We start from the raw sequence: 15919 nt of genomic DNA, 5'->3' as shown, positions 1-15919 counted from the left end.
CCCTGAACCAGGGCGGTGTCACCACAGCTGGGGGTGGGACAGGCAGGCACAGGTGGGACAACCAGTGACACACAGGACAGAGTGGGACCGGGCAGACGGTGACAGTGTCACAGCGTGAGTCATGGTTTGGGGGGCTGATGGGAACAGACAGTGTTCAGGCTGGTGGGGAGTGCTGGGATGGGGGTGGCAATGTCCAGGCTGACAGGGAGAAACCACAAGGGTGACAGTGCCTGAGGTGATTGGGACTGTCACATGGGTGACAATGCCAAAGCGTAGTGGGCACAAATGGGAGGTGGCATTGCCTGGGGTGACAGTCACTGACTCGAGTGACAGTGCCAGGGGAGCAGGGGACACTGGGATGGAGATGACAGTGCCCTCGGGGTGACCGGAACTGCCGAGGGGGTGACAGTGCGGCAGCTGGCAGGGACAGCATGGGGAGGTGACAGCACCCGGGGACAGCCGGGGGGTGCCGAGCGGGGCGGGGGACAGGGGACACTGCAAGAGTGGCCGAAGGCGGCAGCGGCCGAAGGTGGCAGCGGCCGAGGCGCCCATGGCCGGTGGCCCAACCCGGCCCCGCCGCTTCCGCCCGGCCGCGGGCAGGGGCGGGTCCCTGCCGCCGGTTCCCGGTACTGGCGGGTCCCGCCCGGTTCCCGGTAGCGGCGGGGCCGTGCCAGCTCCATGTCGCGCAGGGCCATGGAGCAGCCCCGGCGCATCACCGACTCCTTCCCGCGGCGGCGGCGGCGGCGGGGCCCGGGGCGGCCCCCGGGCCGGCTCAAGGACAGGAAGGACAAGGACCAGGACCAGGACAAGGCGCAGCTGAAGGTGCGGGACTGTCCCCGCGGCCCCTCGCAGCCCCCCCCGGACCCGGCGCTCATGGAGATGTTGCGGCGCTTCGACCTCGCCTGGGAGTACGGGCCCTGCAGCGGTGAGCGCCCCCGGTTCCCCCGCTTGTCCCGGTGGTCCCGGGCTCCCCCCGGCCCCGCTGAGCCCCCGGTATCCCGCAGGGATCACCCGCCTGCAGCGCTGGGAGCGGGCACAAGAGCTGGGGCTGAGCCCCCCCGGGCCCATCCGTGACGCCCTCCTGGAGCACCGCGACAACCCCGATGTCACCTACAGGTGTGTGTGGGATAGGCTGGGATGGGCTAGGGTGGGATGGCACCTGCCCTCCCCGCTGACCCCGCTGTGTCCCCACAGCCTGTGGCACGAGTACGAGCTCTGAGCGGCCGCGCCAAGGGAGCAGAGAAACCATTCCCGACACCCCCAGACCCTATTGCAGGGACCCCGAGTGGATTAAAGCTGGTGTGAGCGAAGGAAGGGGTGCCGTGTGCTGTCTGGGGGGCACGGGGTGGGGTGAAGCCCTTGGGGTGCAGTTGGAGGGCAGGGAGTTGCATCCCTCCCAAAAAAAGCCAGGTGGGGTGTCCATCTCACAGTTTGATGTCACTCAGCTGGGACTCAGGGAGAAAAATGTGTTCTTGGGTGGAGAAAGGGAGGTGGGAATTTTTTCCCCCAGGAATGGGGTGAAAAAATGAAGAATGAGGTATAAAATCAGCTTAAAGTGAGCTCAGGGGGCTGTGGATGGTGGGGATGTCCTGCAGCGGGGTGGGAAGAGTGTCCTGTGGGATTCATATGTTTAATAGCCCAAATTAGCAGCTTTGCTGTGTGCAGAATCAAAAATAACAGCATGTGTCTGTTAATTATTCAGGTTATTAATGACTTAATTCACCAGCTCTTTCTGTTGTTTCATCAATAAAATAAATTGTTTCTATCTGTGGTGGGTCTAGCTTTGATTAAATGCTACTGCACCCACTAGAATGTATTTACTTATTTTTTCTTGATTGCTTTGATGCTTTTTATCAGCTTTAATTTTGGGGATAGGGATGTTTATATGGTGGACTTTAATAGATAGTTTTTTCTCTTGGTAGTGACATATTTTTAATTTTAGCAGTTTTAATTGTTTTTTTAATGCTGCTAATTAGTATTTTTAAATTTTTCTAGCTATCCTCACAGAGTACTATTTATGAATTAGTGTAGAGGTAGAGTTTTGGCTGCAATGGAGCACTGGAGCCAGCAGTAATTTGAGATGAGGTGGGATAAAGTGGGATGGGGTGGGATGGGTGGGGGGTCACTCAGAACTCCCATCCCACTCGCACTGCAGGCTCCTGACCCTCTGGATTGCATTATCCAGCTGGATCTGGTCCTGCTGTTGGAGCTGCAGTCCCTTGGATATCTTCTACAGACAGGACATAATTCCTCTGCTGGGCACAGGATGGAGGTGCTTAGGAAATCTCCCAAAAATAAGCATCCTACACCCAGCCAACCCAGGGCTGTGCCCTCCTGGTGGGAAGAAGGAGGGAGATTCCCACTCTCCTTCCTTGGCAGAGGGTCAGTCCCAGCCTGGTGGGTGTCCCAGGAAAGGGGGAAGTGTCTGGGATGGCTCCAGCTGCAGGAACGACCCTGGGAGATGGAGATGGACAGCAGCAGCCTCAGGGACAACTTCCAGCCAGGAACCTCCTTCCCTGGGAGGGTTTAGGTGGAATTTTAGGAAGAAATTCCTCTCTGTGAGGGTGGTGAGGCCATGGCACAGATTGCCCAGAGAAGCTGTGGCTGCCCCAGGCTTGGGAGTGTCCAGGCCCTTGTTCAAAGGAGCATGAAGTAACCTCAGCTAGTGGAAGGTGTCCTGTGGGCCAGGGGTGACAACATGGAGGGACACCATGGTGGGAGGGGCCTGACACCATCTCAGGGAGAGGCGGGGGCAGCACTTGGCTTTCCCCTCCACCACGGCCACAGCGAGCTGTGGGCTCTCTGTGTGCTTCAGTCCTCGGGACTGCGCCGGTCCCGCTTCCAGCCCCAATTCCAGCCCCGATTCCAGCCCAGGCCTAGGCCGCGGCGGTTGCCATGGCAACTCGGAAGTTGTGATCCTCGCGCAAAGGCCGCCGGGAGTTGTAGTTCCCCCGTGCCGCACAAAATGGCGCCGCTGGGTCCCTGTGCCCGCCCGGTGTCCCCAGAGCGTTCACTCCGGTCCATACTGACAGCAGCCCACCCTCCAGGTGCTCAGGGTCACAAAGCCACCAGGGGCTGCCATTTCCACGCTTTATTGCCAGTGCAGGAGCAGTGTCGGTGTTTGTGTGCGTGGGGCTGGGGCAGAGGCACATCCCAGCCCCAGGGTGCGGGCAGAGCGTGGGCGGGGCGTTCTGGCTCTCTGGCCACGCCCACACGCGTAGGCCACGCCCATCCCCTTGTTGCTATGGCAGTGAGTAGGTCCTGTCTCATGCCCCCCAAATTAAGGCGTGGGTTCATCTGTGTGGGCGTGGCCAGGTGCATGGGTGTGGCCCTGGGTGTGGTCATCATTATGGGTGTGGTCACAAAACGGGGCGGGGCCACCATCCAGGCTGGCCTGGCGCACCACGCGGCGCGGGCGGGACGAGGGTCGTGACCTCGGGGAGGGACCCTCTGCTTCCTCCGAGGCCTCAAACACCTGATGGGGGACAGTGGGGTCATGCCATGCTGCTGTCACCCCACAGCTGGACCCCCATTCTGCTCTGACCCCTGCTCACCTCCCCGGCCAGGGGCTCCCCCAGCGGCTCCAGGGGCTCGGGGTTTTCCAGCAGGCTGATGCTCCGCATGACAGAGCACAGGGAGATGCGGGGGCGCCGGGAGGTCCCCAGCAGCCCCCCTGCAGCTGCCTCCTCCTCAGAGGGCTGTGGGGACGCCAGCGGGGAGCACAGCGGGGACAGGCCACTCGTGTCCCTTGCGGTGTCCTCCTCGGGGTGCGGCACCTCGGCCGCCCGCGGCTCCCACAGGCTGCTGTGCCGGCTGCCACAGAGCTGTCAATCAGTACCTGGCCACTCCCCCTGCTGGGAGCCACACCCCCTCGGCTGGGTGGGGCTCCCACGGGCTCCTCCCCCACAAAATGTCCCACATCTTTCCAGGTAGGGCACGGGCACTGAAGCCCCGCCCACCCACACAACGAGGTTTGGTCACAACAGGCCCCACCCAGGTGTCCCCACCCATGTGTCCCCACTCACCTGGCGCTCAGGATGCCCTGGTAGAAGTCGAGCTGGCGCATGAAGCCGGGGTTGGGCAGGACGCCGGGCCGGCAGTGCCGGACGTGCCGCAGCGCCCGCTCCAGGGGCCACCCGAACTCCTTCATGGCGTAGGCCAGCACCGTGGCGGCCGAGCGGCTCAGCCCCATGCGGCAGTGCACCAGCGCCCGGCCTCCCGCCGCCCTGCGGCACCCGCCGCTGGCACCACGGCACCGGGCAGTCGGGGACACCGTGTCCGCTGGGCTCCCAGTGTCCCCGAGGTGTCCCAGGGTCCCCAAGGTGTCCCAGTGTCCCCAGAGCTCCCAGTGTCTCCGAGATGTCCCAGGGTCCCCAGGATCCTCCAGCCATCCCAGTGTCCCCAGAGCTCCCCGTATCCCCAGCCATCCCAGTGTCCCCAGAGCTCCCCGTATCCCCAGCCATTCCAATGTCCCCAGAGCTCCCAGGATCCTCTAGCCATCCCAGTGTCCCCAGAGCTCCCAGCATCCTCCAGCCATCCCAGTGTCTCCAGGTCTCCCCGTATCCCCAGCCATTCCAATGTCTCCAGAGCTCCCAGTGTCCCCAGCCACCCCACTGCTCCCCAGCATCCCATGCCCCAGCACCTCAAAACCTCTCCCTGTGTCCCCCTCTGCCCCCCACCACCTCCAGCCCCTGTGCCCCCGGTGTCCCCCATGGTGTCACTGACCGGACGCGGGAGAGGAAGAGGAAGGTGTCGTTCCAGTGGGGCAGGAGCTCGGCCGCCTCCTCGTCGTACACCCGCACGTTCATGTACGTGAACAGCGCCGGGAAGAAGTTGTCAATCTCCCGCGCCACGTTCAGGATGTGGGTGACCCTGTGGGGACACGAGTGACACCCCCGGGGTGGCCTGTGGTGACCCCACGATGGTGCCACCCCACAGCGGTGCCACGTTGTGCTCACCTATTCTGCTGCAGCTCCTCCAGGTTGGCCGCGTTCCACTCAGAGCCCTGCGTGGTGACAGCGGTGAGGGGAGGGGACAGTGCCACCCGCCCCGCCCGCCGTGCCCGCTGCCCACCAGGAAGAGGTGCGGGAAGACGCGGGAAGGCCGATCCATCTGCGCCAGCACCAGCAGCATCTCGTTGTCAATGAAGTCCTTGTGCTCGGCCAGGCTGTGCCCCGTGCGCCGCTCCAGCTCCTCCCGCACCTGGGCGCCACGATGGGTGAGGGATGGCCCTGCCAACCCGCCCTGTCCCCAGCACACCCTGCTGCCACCCCGATGCCACCCACCTCCTTGGAGGTGACGTTCTCCAGGTCGGCGGTGGCCATCACCTCCCGCAGCAGCGCCCGCACCGCCTGCTCCGACAGCTCTGGCATGGCCGGCCTGCCACCAGCACCGGCACCACCGTGTCACCGCTGTCCCCTGCCCCGCCCGGGCCACGCCCTGCCAGGCGCGGCAGCGATTGGCCAGCGGGTGCAGGGTGTGGCGGGGCGTGGCGGGAGCTTACCGGAGGGGCGTGGGCGAGGCGGGGCGCACGGACTCGAGGTCGGCCATGGCCAGCCACTCGTTGAGGCAGCTCTGCTCGGAGCCCAGCGCCGCCGCGTAGCCGCGGGCCCAGGCCAGCGCGGGGCCGCCGGGGATGTGCCCGCCGCGGGCCGCGTCCTCGCAGGCGCGGTGCAGCTCCTGCAGCGCGGCCCTGCCGCACAGCACCTGCCACCCTGCGCTGCCACCGCCTCCCCGGTGCCACCCCCACCGCTGTGTCCCCCTCACTGGCCGTCCCCAGCGTGTGGGTGCCACCCAAGCCCTTCCCAGCTCCTTCCCCGTGACTGTGCCCATGATGACACCCACATCCCCTGTGCCCAGGATGGTGACAGCACCCCTTGTGTCCCCAGCAGTGCCACATCCCCCATGTCCATTGTGCAGCTGAGATCTCCTGTGCCCCTGGCAGTGCCCGTGCCCCCAGTCCCCGAGGTGGTGCCCACCCCCGCGGTGCTCTCCATGCCACCCACACCCCCCCGTGCCCAGGGTGGTCCCCACGTCCCCCGTGGTCACGCCCAGGCCCTGCTCACCACATGGTCTGCACAGAGATGGGCTTGAAGATGCGTGTCTCTCCCCCTGATGTCACGCTGAACCCCCTGGGCATCAGGGGGAGACACATAGGTCAGAGTGGGCACCCCGACCCCTCCAACTCTCTCTCTATCCCAAAATTCCTTTCTCCCTTACCCATCGCCGTCGAGGAACACCTGGGTGTCACTCCAGAGGGGCAGCACCATGCCCAGGGTGCAGCGGCTGGCCCTGGGGCAAGCAGGGGTCAGGGGGTGCCGACGCCTCCCCGGGCCCCCCCGCACCCCGCTCACCCCTCGTGGGCGAAATCCACTCCCAGCAGCGCCGTCTCCGCCTCGGCTCCCGCCTCCTCCGGCCGCACCAGCAGCAGGTACCGCACCCGCCGCGGCCGCGCCGACTCCAGCCGCACCGCCTGCCGGAACGGCGGGAATGCCGGGGGATCTGCCCCTTCCCAGGGCTCCCAGGGACCGGGGAGGAGCACCGCGCTGGGCCGTATCCCCTCCTCATCACTTCCCATCCCATCCCCATCCCATCCCCATCCCATCCCCATCCCAATCACATTCCCCCCTCCTCGATGCTACTGCTTCCCATTGTCCCCATCCCATCCTATCGACTCCCCATCCCTATTGCATTCCCATACCCTTCCTCCCCATCCTGTCCCCACCTTCACACCAACCCATCCCCATCCCCATCCTGTCCCTGCTCCTGACCCCATCCATCTCTTTCCCTGTCCCCATCCTGTCCCCGCTCCTGACCCCATCCATCTCTTTCCCTGTCCCCACGCCATTCCCGTGTTCCTGGAGGGTGGATCCGTGTCCTACCAGCCGGATGGCGTCCTGGGGGCGCAGCAGCTGCATCATGAGGTGCAGGTGCCGCTCCTGCTGTCCCGGGGCCTGGCAGGGGGGCTCGGCCGGGGGGGGCTCGGCCGGGGGGGGCTCCTCGGCAGGCAGGAGCCGCGCAGCCCCCTTGACCATGACGAAGCTCTGCCTGGGGGGCAGGAGGGTCCTGAGCACCCGGGGCACCCCCAGAGTGCTCCCCCAAGGGGAGAACTGTGTCCTCATGCCCCCCCAGTGTCCCCCACGCTGAGGTTTTGGAGCCCCTCTCACCGTCGCTGCAGCTGGCCGCGTCTGGGAGCATCTTCCTCCTGCAAATTGGGAGGCAGTTCCAGGGGGAAATGTGACCCCAGGCTCGGGGGTCCCACAAGCCCCCACCAGCAGGGACACCGCAGTCCAGTGACCCCCAAAACCCACCAAATAGTGTGGGACCCAGCGGGGACATAGGGACCATTTGGGGGTCACACTGTGGAGATGGATCCCTGGGGACCCCCTCGGGATGGCGGGGGGCTGTCTCGTCCCTGTGCCCCTCATCCCTGGCTGGGTGAAAGCGCTGCAAGGGGGGCCTGGCATGAACACCCAGAAAGGCCCAGTGGTCATGGCGGGGGGCACTAGGGGACACCGGGACAAGGAAGGGACTGGGAGAGGTGGCAAACTGAGTGGGAGCAGCTTGGGACAAACACCCCCATCCACACTCCATATTCCTCCCTCAGCTATGGGGAAACCCCAGCCGGGAGCACAGGAAACACCAAGGCGTGCTGGGGGCAGCCCCGCTCCCGGTAAACTCCCAGCAAAGTCTCATCGGAAGCGCCTGGGATGACCCCGCACCGGGAGCGACCGGAGCAACCTTCACCGTCCGGCCCGCGCTGGCACCCCCGGGACGGCGGCACCTTCCACACTGGGACCTTCCGGAGCTCCGGGAACCCCCGGGTCACTCCGGGACCCCCCGCCCGACAGAGCCCCGCGCAGCCCGCACTCCCGGCACCGGGATCCCCGGAGCGACCCATTTCCCCGGGGCACCGGGACCCGCAGCAGCTCCGGGAACGGCAGGAGCTCCGGGACGCCCCGGTCCGCCCCGTGCCCTCGCACCGGGGCCCCCGCGGCTCGGGGCCAGCCCGCACCGGCTCGGGGCCAGCCCGCACTCCCCCGGGCGCCCCCGTGCCAGCCCGCACCGGGACCTCCCGGGTCGCACCGGGACCCCCCGCCCGTCCCCGCCGGGATGCGCCGTCCGGTGCCGCACTCACCGCGGGGCCGCCGGCGGAGCCCCCCGCCCGCCGCACCGTCACCAGCGCCATGCCCCGCCGCGCCGCCCCCCCGCACCAGGAAGCGCCGCCGCTGCCCCGCCCGGACGGGAACGAGAACGGGAGCGGGAGCGGGCACGGCCGCGGGCACGTCCCGGCACGGCACGGCTCCCCCCGCCACGGGAACGCCGCGGCCGCGCCCCCCGGAGCGCCCCCCGGGCCCCACATCCGTGCGGGCAAGGCGGGATTGACCCTCCAGCACTTGAGACACCCCCGGATCCTCCAAAAGTGGGGACCATCTGAGGGTCCCTGGCTCTTGAGACCCTCCCCCAGGCGCCCAGAACGTGTGATGCCTTCCCCCGATCCCCAGAAACTGTGGATCCCCTGAGGGACACGGCACTGGGAACATTCCAGGTTTCAGCATATGGGAATACCCCAACTGTCCCCAGCAGCTCAGCCCCAAAGAGCCCCTTGTGACCCCACGGGTCCCCAGCCGAGCCCATTGTGACCCTACGGGTCCCCAGCCAAGCCCCCCTCCCTGGGCAGGGGTCTTTTCCCATGTAATATAAACAAAATAAACCATTCCTTGGGCCAGGAATGGGGGCACAGGGCCAGATTTGGGTGAGCTGAGGAGAAGCAGCCCAGTAGTGCCACCCACACGCTCACTGGATGAGCCCCATCACCTGAGCCCCACCCCAGCTGCAGGATCCATCCCTTTTCCCAGGCCCCACCCCTGGGACACCCCACCCATGACGCCCCAGGCACGGACACACGTGTGTATATATATATATATAATATATGTATATGTATATGTACAGACATTTGGGGCCCCCCTGCCCCCCCACTGCCCCAAAGGATGAGGCCTGGGGGTCCCCCCAGCAGTCCCCCCCAACACTGCAGTGCCTTAAAATAGGGGTCACCTGCATCCCACGGGGACCCCCGGGTCCGTCCTGCCCCCCATGGGTCACAGTACAACACCAAAGAGGAGGGGTTCCCTAGGGAGGGCTCTGGGCACAGGTGAGGGTCCCTGGGCTGAGGTTTGAGCCTGGCGGGAGAAGAGCCCTGGATTGGGGGTCCCGGGGGTAGGAGGATCCCTGGATCAAATCCCCTGTGGGGGGCTGTACCCACATCAGGGGGGTCCCCGTCACGGGGGGGCCGTCCCGGCACCGGCTGCTCCCCAGGCAGGGCTGTGCCCGCCCCGGGCCATCCTGGTGTGGGACAGTGCCCGCACCGGGGTGTCCCCTGCCTGGGGTGTCCCTATCCCTGCAAGGGGTGTCCCCACGTGGGACATCTGCGTCCGTGCGTGGGCTGACCCCACATGGGACACCCCGGTCCCCGCGTGGGACGTCCCCCGTGCCGGCGTGCAGCGCCCCGGGGCGGGCGCTACTTCTCGGTGAGGGAGAGGCGCAGGATGCGCTGCAGCTCCTCGTCCTCCTCGCGCCGCCGCCGCTCCCGCTCCTCCTGCTCGCGCTCCGACAGCGCCATGGCCAGCCGCAGCTGCTCCGCGAAGCTGCCGTACCCGGGCGGGCCCGGGGGGCTCCCGCCGCCCGCTCCCGGGGGGCTCCCGGCGGCCGGGGGCTCCGTACTGGGCCCCGCCTGCAGCAGCATGCTCTCCTGCAGCGCCCTGGGCAGGGGACAGCAGCGGGGACACTGCTGTGTCACGGCAGCCACACCCGTGTCATGGGAGCCACACCCCCGTCATGGCAGCCACACCCCCTCTGGCACACCTCTGCCCCACCCCTGGAGGCCACACCTCCTTCACAGCCCTTAAATGGCCTGGAGAGCAATGCCCCTCCCCACATGCCCCACCCAGCGGTTAGCCACGCCCATTATGGCCACACCCTTTGGGCAGCAAGAAGCTCCTCCCTTTCAGCCCCTCCCCTGGCCACACCCGGACACCTTTAGCCCCTGCCCCTCTAACCCATGGACCCTGTACCTGCCCCACCCCGACACCTTTCACCCCTGCCCCTCCCATCTCGGCCCCGCCCAGGTGAGGTGGGTGTGGCGCCCCAGGCCACGCCCCCACGGATGGAACCTCACCTTTCCAGCTGCAGGTCCTCATCGTAGGGCGGCGGCTCCGCGCCGGGGCGGGTGTTGGTCAGCGCCTCCCAGATGGTCACCTGTGGCGTGTGGCCATGCGTTAGGGGCGTGCCCAGGTGTGTGTGGGGCGTGTCCAGGTAAGGAAGGGGGCGTGGCCGCACCTGGTCGGTCTCGGTGCCGGCGTCCAGCAGGCTCTGCTGGATGGCGAACTGCAGCAGGTCGTCGTCCTCGTCACGCAGGGGCTCGCTGCGCCCCGCGCCCAGCACCGTGTACCCCGCCGGCACCTCGAACACGCCCGCCTCCACCTCGCAGGGGAACGGCCACGCTGCCACGCACGGTGAACCGTCAGCACCGCCCACGGCTGTCCCCGTGGCACCCCATGGTGCCCCACAGCACCCCACGGCATCCCGTGACACCCCGCAGCCACCCCGCTCCGTATCCATGGAATCCCAGCCCTCCCGGCCCCCCAGGCTCACCTCTGGGCCCTGAGGGCTGGGTGCCGGGGGGGTGGGCGCCGGGGGGCTCCTGGGGGGCGCAGATCCGCACGGAGCCCAGGGGCTGGTCACAGCCACACAGGTTGCTGAAGGTGATGCGGGCATTGAGCACGTGGAACAGGGGGATCTCTGTGGGTACAGGCGCCAGTTGAGGCCCCATGAACTCCTGCCCCTGTTAATCCTGCCCCAAATGGAAGTTTTTCCCTCTCACCGATCTTGACGGGGAAGCCAGGGGGCAGCTTGAGGGTGATGAAGTCGCGCAGTTTGGCGAAGTGGGCGTTGGAGATGGCCATGAGGTCGATGATGGGCGTCACCTGCTCCGCCAGCGACAGCGGGTGCTGCTCGCACAGCCACAGCGTCGCCTTGAACCTGCCCGGGCACCACCGTGGGCACGGGGACTGCCAGGGCCACCAGCACCACCCCTGTGTGCCACCGCCCTGGCCACACCCCCGAGGCACAGACTGACATGGCCCCCGAAGACTCTGTCCCCACCCCGGGATGGTGGCCTCACCTCTGCACCTTGCTGGACATCTCGATGGGGCGCCCGATGTTGCGGGTCTCCAGGTCAAAGTGGGGGTCGAAGTACTCCTCGGGGGTGATGGCCGTGGGGTTGGTGGGGCTGGCAGCCTGCAGGACGGGTGCCTGAGGGGACAGCAGCACCGCTCAGCCCCCCTGGACACCCCCAGTGTCCCCAGGGACCCCCAGGATGGCCACTCACCCCATTGTGGGTGCCGTGCTGCTGCGCGATGCCCAGGAAGGAGTGGAAGGGGGTCTTGGAGCCTGGGGGGAGAAGGGGGTGCAGGGTGAGGTGTGGGCAGTGGGAGGGACTCCCAGGGCTGTCACCGGTCACACCCCTCATGGGTGGCAGACTCCACGCTGTCCCATGCCTGTCACATTATCCCCACAGTTTCCCACAGCTGACATGTCACACCCCACACCCAGAGTGTCCCACAGCTGACATGTCACACCCACAGTGTCCCACACCTGACATGTCACACCCACAGTGTCCCACACCTGACACCTGTGCCACCCAGGAAAGGCGGCGTGTCCCCACTGTGTACAGGCCCCCTGATTGGCTGACAGGGCTGTCACCTTTGCTGCGTGACTTGTCCTGGTCGGAGAGATGCTCCGTCCTGGTCTTGGTGACCAGCTCCACGTTGCTGGCACTGTACACCTGCGTGGGGACACCGTCAGGCCTGCCACACTCCGGGCTGTCCACCGTGTCCCCCATGTCTCTGTGCTCACCTTGGCCTCGTAGCCACTGACCACCTCCATCTTCTCCGAGCGCCAGCCCCAGATCCCAGACTTGTTCCTGGGGGAGCAGGGAGGCCTCACTCACCCTCTTGCACCAGCGCTTCCTTCCCCTTCGCCCACGCTTCCCCCTCGCATGGCCCCTGCTCGCTGACACCTCCCCTTCCCTCCCTTCCCTCCTTCCCTCCCCTCTGCACCTCTCGAAGGCGATGTTCCGGGTGTCCAGGTGTGTGGACACGATGGGCGAGGTGAGCCGGCCGGCCACGTGCTCCTCGCTGGGCTGCATGGCCGCCAGCAGCAGCTCGGGCTCGTGCAGGGCCAGCGCCAGCGTCTCCGTGTACACCACCTGCTTGTCGTGGTCCACCTCCATCACCACGGCCCCCTCGTCTGCGTGGGGACACCCAGGGCTCAGCCCCATGTGACAACACCAGGCCTGGGGGACACTGGGGGGCTGGGGGTCCCTCGTACATGCTGGAGCTGAGGTGGTTCCCTCAGGGAGAATTAAGGTTTCCTTGGGGAATTGGGGGTCCCTGGTAAAAGAACTGAGGTGTTCCCCTTGGGAGGGGGGAACTGGAATCCCACATGGTCCCTAGAGGGGATCTGGGAGCATTCATAGTGCAGAGGGTCTGGGGAATCTCCAGGCAAGTCCCTGTAGGGAATCTGGGGTGTTTACAGGGCTGCACTTATAGCGCAGGGGGTCTGTGGCTCCCCACAAAGACTAAGGGCCCCCAGGGAATCCAGCCAGGGGTGCAGAGGGTCTAGGGGCTCCCCAGGCTGACAGAGGGCCCGCGGGGGGCTGGAGCTGACCTTCCCCCTTGAAGATGTAGCTGCGGCGGCCGCGCTGCCACGTCATGTGCTCGAAGCCCAGCAGGGTGGTGTCCACCCGCAGGCTCTCGCCGCGCTTCCACACGCGGTACACGTCGCTGGGACACACCTTGGACACCAGGGGCACTGCGGGCACAGGGACACATCAGCCTCGTGGCTGGGGGGCCCTGGGGACCCCCTTCCCCTTCCCAGCCCAGCCACGCTCACCCCAGCTGGTGAACTCCCACTTCATCTCCACGTAGAAGTCGGATGCCTGGAAGGGATGAGGAGAACGGTGGGGGATGTGGAGGGGCTGGGGACTCCCTGATAGGGTCACTGGGGAGGGGGGGAGTCTGGGGAGAAGGGATGGGGGTCCCTACTGGGGTCCTGGGTAGGGATCAGAGAGAACGGGGCCACTAGTGCAGGTCCACAGGGAAGGATAAGCAGCGAGTCCCACAGGATAAGGATAAGCAGGGGGTCCCCAGGGAAAGAATGGAGTTGATGAGGGCTTCTAAGGAGAATTTGGGGTCCCTTCTCAGACCACTGAGGATGTGGGAAGTCTGGAGAGCAGGGGTGGGGATCCCTATTGGGGTCCTGGGTGCGGATCAGGACAATGTGAGGAAGTGGGGTTGGATAGGCAAGGTGTCCCTGGGGAAAGAATGGGGTCATGGAGAAGACAGGGGCTCCTGGGGAGACTTGGGGGGTCTCTGCTGGAGTCACTGGCGAGGTGGGGAGTCTGGAGCCAAGGGATGGGGCTGGTGGGTGTCCCTGGGGGTCTCTGGGGTGCAGGGTGCAGTTCTGGGGGCTCTACCCGCCGCAGTTTGCTGAGCAGCTCGGGGATGCCGGCGAGGCGCCGCGTCGCACGCTGGTAGTCACGGTACTGGAGCACCAGCTGCACCATCTCGGGGTCCCCCGTGCTCACCGCCTCCTGCAGCACTGGGGACACGGGGTGCCATCAGCTGGAGGCCACCCGCCGCCCCGGCTGGTGTCCCCAAGTCCCCGAGGTGTGCCTGTACCCGTCCATCCGTTGGCGTTCTCCCGGCCCACGTTGGCGTTGTGCCGCAGCAGCACCCGCACCGACTCCAGGTGGCCCAGGGACACGGCCAGCTCCAGCGGCGTGCGGCCACGCGGGTCTGTCAGCTCCACGTCGTGCTGCAAGGGTGCTGGGGTCACTGTCCCCTCCCCGTGCCACCCCAGTGCTCACCCTGTGTCCCCCATGCTCCCAAGGCCTTGTGCTCCCAGCCCCCCCTTCTCCCAGTGCAGCCAACTCCATCCCAGTGCTCCCGGCTGCTTCCAGGCCTTTGGTGCTACAGTCCCTTATTATCCCAGTGTCACCAGTCCTTCCAGTGCCACCAGTTCTTCCAGTGCTCCCAGTCCCCGAGTCCCAGTCTCCCTGGTACTCCCAGTCCCTACACCACTCCCAGTCTTGCTCCAACACTCCCAGTTCCCCCAGATGCTCCAGTGCTGTCCCCTCCACCCAGTGCCGCCAGCTCCCTGTGCTCCCAGTCTTCCCAGCCTCCCTCCAGTTCCCCCAGTCCCCCGTGCCCCCAGTTTCCCCGGTGCTCCCAGTTCTCCCATCCCCTGCGCCCCACCTCCCCTAGCGCTCCCAGTCCCTCTGCAACGCTCCCAGTGCTCCCAGTGCCCGGTGTCCCCAGCCTTCCCTAACGCTCCCAGTCTCCCTCCAATGCTCCCAGTCCCCGCAGTGCTCCCAATATCTCCCAGTGCTCCCAGTCCTGCAAGGGTCCCTGTCCCCGCAGTGATCCCAGTATCTCCCAGTCCCTCAAAGGTCCCCATCCCTCCAGTGATCCCAGTATATCCCAGTGCTCCCAGTCTCTCAAGGGTCCCAGTCCCTGCAGTGCTCCCAGTACCTCCCAGTGCTCCCAGTACCTCCCAATGCCCCTAGTCCCTCCAGGCTCCCTGTCCCTGCAGTGATCCCTGTATATCCCAGTGCTCCCAGTCCCCGTAGTGATCCCAGTATATCCCAGCGCTCCCAGTCCCCATAGGGCTCCCAGTATATCCCAGTGCTCCCCGTCCCCGCAGTGCTCCCAGTATTTCCCAGTTCTCCCAGTCCCCACAGTGCTCCGAGTATCTCCCAGTGCTCCCAGTATCTCCCAGTGCTCCCGGTCCTTCCAGCCCTCCCAGCATCCCCCCTCCCCCCCCCGCGCACAGCATTCCCGGTTTTCCCCAGCGCTCCCAGTCCCCCCCAGCATTCCCAGTCCCCCCCTCCCCGCGCTGCGGGCCCCGCGTTCCCCCTCCCCTCCCCTCCCGCCCGCTCCCGTTCCCGGTGCCGGTGCGTGGGGGGTGCCCGCTCCCCGGCGCCGCTCCCGGTGCCGCTCCCGGCGCCGTTCCCACCGTCCCCGCGCGCAGGGCGCTGTCCAGCGCCTGGTGCCGGTTGTGCCAGACGAGCCGGTGCAGCGGGAAGGTCTCGGCGGGCCGGGCCATCCCGGCACCATGTCCCCGGGGCCGCCGGGGCGGACGGACCGGGCCGCAGCGCGGGGCCTGCCCGCAATGGCTGCGCGGGGGCGGCGGCGGCGCAGCGCGGCGGCGCGGGGCGGGGCCGCACCGGGCACCGGCAACCGGCAACCGGCAACCGGCAACCGGGAACAGGCAGCGGCACCAGGAACGGGAAACGGGGACGGCATCGCAGCCGGGAACGGGCACGGGAAAGGGAGCGGAAAAAGGGAATGGGCATTGGCACCGGGCACGGGAACGGCAAAGGGAGCGGGAACGGGGCACCAGGAAGGGGAATAGGCACCGGGCACGGGAATGGAATTGGCACTGGGCACGAGAACGGCAGCAGGAAAGGGAACGAGGGGTCGGGAGTGGGGCACCGGAAACGTTATCGGCACCGGGAATGGGAGCAGGCACCGGGAACGGCACCAGCACCGGCGATTGTGGGCACCGCCACTGCAGCAGCACCGGGAATGCGACTGGAACCGGCACCGGACACAGCCTGGGGCTGCACCCTCTCGCACTCTCCCATCGGGGCTGAAACCAGGGACCCCCTGGCTCCTCGCTGATCCCCGGTACCGGGGTCTGATGGTGCCTGGCATCTCCTGCTGGGCACTCTGAGCACACACCCGGGGCTCCCTGACCCCTTTACATCATAACATCAGTGGAGGGGTACCTGGTGTTCAGGACCGTCGTGCATCCCATCCCATCCCATCCCATCCCATCCCATCCCATCCCATCCCAT

The 15919-nt window shown here is 66.5% G+C and overlaps 3 protein-coding genes across 4 annotated transcripts; 1 reads left to right on the top strand and 2 right to left on the bottom strand.

Moving 5' to 3' along the window:
• The first annotated feature begins 218 nt into the window (after positions 1-218).
• Positions 219-1765, top strand: POLD4 (DNA polymerase delta 4, accessory subunit). Of its 2 annotated transcripts, XM_063158262.1 has the most exons (4): positions 219-439; positions 690-925; positions 1005-1116; positions 1195-1765. In XM_063158262.1, exons 1-4 carry the CDS (start codon positions 432-434, stop codon positions 1217-1219), a joined length of 381 nt encoding a protein of 126 aa, XP_063014332.1. In that variant the 5' UTR covers positions 219-431; the 3' UTR covers positions 1220-1765. The 2 variants fall into 2 exon arrangements, with proteins under 2 accessions (XP_063014332.1, XP_063014331.1); XM_063158261.1 differs by lacking the exon at positions 219-439 and having other exon boundaries at positions 679-925.
• A 1311-nt stretch (positions 1766-3076) lies between these two features.
• On the bottom strand, positions 3077-8188 carry SSH3 (slingshot protein phosphatase 3). The gene is made up of 14 exons (XM_063158254.1): positions 8138-8188; positions 7167-7204; positions 6882-7047; positions 6354-6472; positions 6220-6291; positions 6066-6131; positions 5504-5692; positions 5286-5379; positions 5074-5202; positions 4959-5005; positions 4726-4872; positions 4026-4226; positions 3555-3813; positions 3077-3475 (listed from the first exon to the last, which is right to left on the bottom strand). Exons 1-14 carry the CDS (start codon positions 8186-8188, stop codon positions 3281-3283), a joined length of 1773 nt encoding a protein of 590 aa, XP_063014324.1. The 3' UTR covers positions 3077-3280.
• Positions 8189-8945: 757 nt separating this feature from the next.
• ANKRD13D (ankyrin repeat domain 13D) lies at positions 8946-15236 on the bottom strand. Its single transcript, XM_063158253.1, has 15 exons — positions 15076-15236; positions 13740-13875; positions 13535-13659; positions 12952-12997; positions 12727-12870; positions 12117-12306; positions 11914-11980; positions 11761-11842; positions 11387-11448; positions 11180-11310; positions 10880-11037; positions 10651-10797; positions 10336-10499; positions 10175-10254; positions 8946-9758 (listed from the first exon to the last, which is right to left on the bottom strand). The coding sequence occupies exons 1-15, from the start codon at positions 15163-15165 to the stop codon at positions 9518-9520; spliced, it is 1863 nt and encodes a 620-aa protein (XP_063014323.1). The 5' UTR covers positions 15166-15236; the 3' UTR covers positions 8946-9517.
• Positions 15237-15919: the final 683 nt, after the last annotated feature.

This window comes from Melospiza melodia, chromosome 6 (assembly GCF_035770615.1).
Source record: "Melospiza melodia melodia isolate bMelMel2 chromosome 6, bMelMel2.pri, whole genome shotgun sequence".
NCBI classification, from domain to species: domain Eukaryota; kingdom Metazoa; phylum Chordata; class Aves; order Passeriformes; family Passerellidae; genus Melospiza; species Melospiza melodia.
The sequence above is the reverse complement of the archived record's forward strand: the minus strand, read 5'-3'. Positions and strand labels throughout refer to the sequence as shown.

What these genes read in the sequence shown, in the direction of transcription:
- POLD4 (XM_063158261.1), top strand. Translation starts at nt 679, where the DNA reads ATGTCGCGCAGGGCCATGGAGCAGCCCCGGCGCATCACCGACTCCTTC. An exon ending in GGAGTACGGGCCCTGCAGCG is followed by an intron (nt 926 to 1,004) that starts GTGAGCGCCCCC and finishes GGTATCCCGCAG; the next exon opens with GGATCACCCGCCTGCAGCGC. An exon ending in AACCCCGATGTCACCTACAG is followed by an intron (nt 1,117 to 1,194) that starts GTGTGTGTGGGA and finishes GTGTCCCCACAG; the next exon opens with CCTGTGGCACGAGTACGAGC.
- SSH3 (XM_063158254.1), bottom strand. Translation starts at nt 8,188, where the DNA reads ATGGCGCTGGTGACGGTGCGGCGGGCGGGGGGCTCCGCCGGCGGCCCC. An exon ending in TCTTCCCGCACCTCTTCCTG is followed by an intron (nt 5,006 to 5,073) that starts GTGGGCAGCGGG and finishes GTCACCACGCAG; the next exon opens with GGCTCTGAGTGGAACGCGGC. An exon ending in GAGGAGCTGCAGCAGAATAG is followed by an intron (nt 4,873 to 4,958) that starts GTGAGCACAACG and finishes GTGTCCCCACAG; the next exon opens with GGTCACCCACATCCTGAACG.
- ANKRD13D (XM_063158253.1), bottom strand. Translation starts at nt 15,165, where the DNA reads ATGGCCCGGCCCGCCGAGACCTTCCCGCTGCACCGGCTCGTCTGGCAC. An exon ending in GTGGGAGTTCACCAGCTGGG is followed by an intron (nt 12,871 to 12,951) that starts GTGAGCGTGGCT and finishes CTGTGCCCGCAG; the next exon opens with TGCCCCTGGTGTCCAAGGTG. An exon ending in AGCACGGCACCCACAATGGG is followed by an intron (nt 11,311 to 11,386) that starts GTGAGTGGCCAT and finishes CTGTCCCCTCAG; the next exon opens with GCACCCGTCCTGCAGGCTGC.